Here is a 6,000-nt window from a genome sequence, read left to right as displayed (position 1 = left end):
TCACACATATGGCTTGTATGCTGCTCCTCATGAGAACTTCATTCCTATTGGCTACTGGGATTTGCCAACAATCCAGAGTGGTTCCCTCCAATTAGAAATAATCCCACCCACACCATCTATAGAAGCATTTTCCTATTGGCTGAATGGTTGTGGGCGGGGTTTAATCACACCACCTATTATATTTGCATAAAAAAGGCGGGTATGGATGCAAGTCACATGACTTGATATCGTCACACTGATGTCACTTAGCCCCGCCCACCTGACGTCTTTAGATTTCTGGAAGCAACGCGAGAGTTTTGAAGGTAAGCACACACAATAGAGGGGTGGGGAGGGTGATTTAGGGGGGCACATTGGAGTCTTGTGGAGCCCCCCAAAAGTTTGTGAACCCTCTTATTCTTCCATTGCACCCTAAAAGAGTAACTGGAAGGGAACCCTAAATTTTCAACTGTAAAGGGGCGTGGCTTTTGGGCACTAAGTGCATGCTAATTCTAGGGTCTCTGACGTCACTTCCCACCCATACACCCGGTCGCCATTTTCTGGCTGTGAGACAGTTGGGGGAACGGCGCACCGGTGGCGGGAGAGGAGCGCTCGCAGTTTCCGGGACAGCACGCCCACCCACAAGGTGACTGATATCGGCTCTATACAGGGGGAGGGCAGAGCGGCGGCAATAGGCGGAACCCCGGCCGGGGCGGTAATACTCAGCGGAGCACTGCCGGGTAAGTGCAACACGTGCGGCCATTGTGTGCGCGGCGCCCGGGCATTTATACCCGATAACAAGGCAGGGAGAGCGGCCTCTGCGAGCACGGCCCTGCCGCTGACTCCTCCCCCGACCGGAGCGCCATGTCTGGCGGTGGCCGCCGGGGCTAAGACGCTCCATGGAGGACCCGCAGCCCCCTAGGGGGAAGTGCCGAGTACAAGGGAGGCAGGGAGCAGTGTACGTGTGCGGGAGACATCCCGCCTAGTGTGCGCCTGCGATACGGCGGAGTCCGGAGGCAGGTGCTGTTATACCGCCCTCACTACTGTACTATTATACACTGGGACTGCCCTCACTGCTGCACTATTATACACTGGGACTGCCCTCACTACTGTACTATTATACACTGGGACTGCCCTCACTGCTATTATACACTGGGACTGCCCTCACTACTGTACTATTATACACTGGGACTGCCCTCACTACTGTACTATTATACACTGGGACTGCCCTCACTGCTGTACTATTATACACTGGGACTGCCCTCACTGCTGCACTATTATACACTGGGACTGCCCTCACTGCTGCACTATTATACACTGGGACTGCCCTCACTGCTGCACTATTATACACTGGGACTGCCCTCACTGCTGCACTATTATACACTGGGACTGCCCTCACTGCTGTACTATTATACACTGGGACTGCCCTCACTGCTGTACTATTATACACTGGGACTGCCCTCACTGCTGCACTATTATACACTGGGACTGCCCTCACTGCTGTACTATTATACACTGGGACTGCCCTCACTGCTGTACTATTATACACTGGGACTGCCCTCACTGCTATTATACACTGGGACTGCCCTCACTACTGTACTATTATACACTGGGACTGCCCTCACTACTGTACTATTATACACTGGGACTGCCCTCACTACTGTACTATTATACACTGGGACTGCCCTCACTGCTATTATACACTGGGACTGCCCTCACTGCTGTACTATTATACACTGGGACTGCCCTCACTGCTATTATACACTGGGACTGCCCTCACTGCTGTACTATTATACACTGGGACTGCCCTCACTGCTGTACTATTATACACTGGGACTGCCCTCACTGCTGCACTATTATACACTGGGACTGCCCTCACTGCTGTACTATTATACACTGGGACTGCCCTCACTGCTGTACTATTATACACTGGGACTGCCCTCACTGCTGTACTATTATACACTGGGACTGCCCTCACTGCTGCACTATTATACACTGGGACTGCCCTCACTGCTGCACTATTATACACTGGGACTGCCCTCACTGCTGTACTATTATACACTGGGACTGCCCTCACTGCTGTACTATTATACACTGGGACTGCCCTCACTGCTGTACTATTATACACTGGGACTGCCCTCACTGCTGTACTATTATACACTGGGACTGCCCTCACTGCTATTATACACTGGGACTGCCCTCACTGCTATTATACACTGGGACTGCCCTCACTACTGTACTATTATACACTGGGACTGCCCTCACTGCTGCACTATTATACACTGGGACTGCCCTCACTGCTGCACTATTATACACTGGGACTGCCCTCACTGCTGCACTATTATACACTGGGACTGCCCTCACTGCTGCACTATTATACACTGGGACTGCCCTCACTGCTGCACTATTATACACTGGGACTGCCCTCACTGCTGCACTATTATACACTGGGACTGCCCTCACTGCTGCACTATTATACACTGGGACTGCCCTCACTGCTGCACTATTATACACTGGGACTGCCCTCACTGCTGCACTATTATATACTGGGACTGCCCTCACTGCTGCACTATTATACACTGGGACTGCCCTCACTGCTGCACTATTATACACTGGGACTGCCCTCACTGCTGCACTATTATACACTGGGACTGCCCTCACTGCTGCACTATTATACACTGGGACTGCCCTCACTGCTGCACTATTATACACTGGGACTGCCCTCACTGCTGCACTATTATACACTGGGACTGCCCTCACTGCTGCACTATTATACACTGGGACTGCCCTCACTGCTGCACTATTATACACTGGGACTGCCCTCACTGCTGCACTATTATACACTGGGACTGCCCTCACTGCTGCACTATTATACACTGGGACTGCCCTCACTGCTGCACTATTATACACTGGGACTGCCCTCACTGCTGCACTATTATACACTGGGACTGCCCTCACTGCTGCACTATTATACACTGGGACTGCCCTCACTGCTGCACTATTATACACTGGGACTGCCCTCACTGCTGCACTATTATACACTGGGACTGCCCTCACTGCTGCACTATTATACACTGGGACTGCCCTCACTGCTGCACTATTATACACTGGGACTGCCCTCACTGCTGCACTATTATACACTGGGACTGCCCTCACTGCTGCACTATTATACACTGGGACTGCCCTCACTGCTGCACTATTATACACTGGGACTGCCCTCACTGCTGCACTATTATACACTGGGACTGCCCTCACTGCTGCACTATTATACACTGGGACTGCCCTCACTGCTGCACTATTATACACTGGGACTGCCCTCACTGCTGCACTATTATACACTGGGACTGCCCTCACTGCTGCACTATTATACACTGGGACTGCCCTCACTGCTGCACTATTATACACTGGGACTGCCCTCACTGCTGCACTATTATACACTGGGACTGCCCTCACTGCTGCACTATTATACACTGGGACTGCCCTCACTGCTGCACTATTATACACTGGGACTGCCCTCACTGCTGCACTATTATACACTGGGACTGCCCTCACTGCTGCACTATTATACACTGGGACTGCCCTCACTGCTGCACTATTATACACTGGGACTGCCCTCACTGCTGCACTATTATACACTGGGACTGCCCTCACTGCTGCACTATTATACACTGGGACTGCCCTCACTGCTGCACTATTATACACTGGGACTGCCCTCACTGCTGCACTATTATACACTGGGACTGCCCTCACTGCTGCACTATTATACACTGGGACTGCCCTCACTGCTGCACTATTATACACTGGGACTGCCCTCACTGCTGCACTATTATACACTGGGACTGCCCTCACTGCTGCACTATTATACACTGGGACTGCCCTCACTGCTGCACTATTATACACTGGGACTGCCCTCACTGCTGCACTATTATACACTGGGACTGCCCTCACTGCTGCACTATTATACACTGGGACTGCCCTCACTGCTGCACTATTATACACTGGGACTGCCCTCACTGCTGCACTATTATACACTGGGACTGCCCTCACTGCTGCACTATTATACACTGGGACTGCCCTCACTGCTGCACTATTATACACTGGGACTGCCCTCACTGCTGCACTATTATACACTGGGACTGCCCTCACTGCTGCACTATTATACACTGGGACTGCCCTCACTGCTGCACTATTATACACTGGGACTGCCCTCACTGCTGCACTATTATACACTGGGACTGCCCTCACTGCTGCACTATTATACACTGGGACTGCCCTCACTGCTGCACTATTATACACTGGGACTGCCCTCACTGCTGCACTATTATACACTGGGACTGCCCTCACTGCTGCACTATTATACACTGGGACTGCCCTCACTGCTGCACTATTATACACTGGGACTGCCCTCACTGCTGCACTATTATACACTGGGACTGCCCTCACTGCTGCACTATTATACACTGGGACTGCCCTCACTGCTGCACTATTATACACTGGGACTGCCCTCACTGCTGCACTATTATACACTGGGACTGCCCTCACTGCTGCACTATTATACACTGGGACTGCCCTCACTGCTGCACTATTATACACTGGGACTGCCCTCACTGCTGCACTATTATACACTGGGACTGCCCTCACTGCTGCACTATTATACACTGGGACTGCCCTCACTGCTGCACTATTATACACTGGGACTGCCCTCACTGCTGCACTATTATACACTGGGACTGCCCTCACTGCTGCACTATTATACACTGGGACTGCCCTCACTGCTGCACTATTATACACTGGGACTGCCCTCACTGCTGCACTATTATACACTGGGACTGCCCTCACTGCTGCACTATTATACACTGGGACTGCCCTCACTGCTGCACTATTATACACTGGGACTGCCCTCACTGCTGCACTATTATACACTGGGACTGCCCTCACTGCTGCACTATTATACACTGGGACTGCCCTCACTGCTGCACTATTATACACTGGGACTGCCCTCACTGCTGCACTATTATACACTGGGACTGCCCTCACTGCTGCACTATTATACACTGGGACTGCCCTCACTGCTGCACTATTATACACTGGGACTGCCCTCACTGCTGCACTATTATACACTGGGACTGCCCTCACTGCTGCACTATTATACACTGGGACTGCCCTCACTGCTGCACTATTATACACTGGGACTGCCCTCACTGCTGCACTATTATACACTGGGACTGCCCTCACTGCTGCACTATTATACACTGGGACTGCCCTCACTGCTGCACTATTATACACTGGGACTGCCCTCACTGCTGCACTATTATACACTGGGACTGCCCTCACTGCTGCACTATTATACACTGGGACTGCCCTCACTGCTGCACTATTATACACTGGGACTGCCCTCACTGCTGCACTATTATACACTGGGACTGCCCTCACTGCTGCACTATTATACACTGGGACTGCCCTCACTGCTGCACTATTATACACTGGGACTGCCCTCACTGCTGCACTATTATACACTGGGACTGCCCTCACTGCTGCACTATTATACACTGGGACTGCCCTCACTGCTGCACTATTATACACTGGGACTGCCCTCACTGCTGCACTATTATACACTGGGACTGCCCTCACTGCTGCACTATTATACACTGGGACTGCCCTCACTGCTGCACTATTATACACTGGGACTGCCCTCACTGCTGCACTATTATACACTGGGACTGCCCTCACTGCTGCACTATTATACACTGGGACTGCCCTCACTGCTGCACTATTATACACTGGGACTGCCCTCACTGCTGCACTATTATACACTGGGACTGCCCTCACTGCTGCACTATTATACACTGGGACTGCCCTCACTGCTGCACTATTATACACTGGGACTGCCCTCACTGCTGCACTATTATACACTGGGACTGCCCTCACTGCTGCACTATTATACACTGGGACTGCCCTCACTGCTGCACTATTATACACTGGGACTGCCCTCACTGCTGCACTATTATACACTGGGACTGCCCT

General features: G+C 51.8%; 1 protein-coding gene across 10 annotated transcripts in view; it reads left to right on the top strand.

Annotated features, from left to right (window-relative positions):
- The first annotated feature begins 222 nt into the window (after positions 1–222).
- Positions 223–6,000, top strand: part of ADNP2 (ADNP homeobox 2) — a 64,392-nt gene continuing 58,614 nt past the window's right edge. For 4 of the 10 annotated variants that reach the window (XM_077270014.1, XM_077270013.1, XM_077270010.1 and 1 more), the window contains exon 1: positions 465–622. In XM_077270014.1, coding sequence (XP_077126129.1) covers positions 480–622 — 143 coding nt within the window. In that variant the 5' untranslated portion in view covers positions 465–479. Of the gene's footprint in view, positions 303–464; positions 717–6,000 lie in introns of those variants that run through there. The other 6 variants (XM_077270019.1, XM_077270016.1, XM_077270018.1 and 3 more) reach the window with 4 other exon arrangements.

Source organism: Ranitomeya variabilis, chromosome 6 (genome assembly GCF_051348905.1).
Source record: "Ranitomeya variabilis isolate aRanVar5 chromosome 6, aRanVar5.hap1, whole genome shotgun sequence".
Taxonomy (NCBI): domain Eukaryota; kingdom Metazoa; phylum Chordata; class Amphibia; order Anura; family Dendrobatidae; genus Ranitomeya; species Ranitomeya variabilis.
Note: the sequence above shows the minus strand (reverse complement) of the source record. Positions and strands in the feature narration are given on the sequence as shown.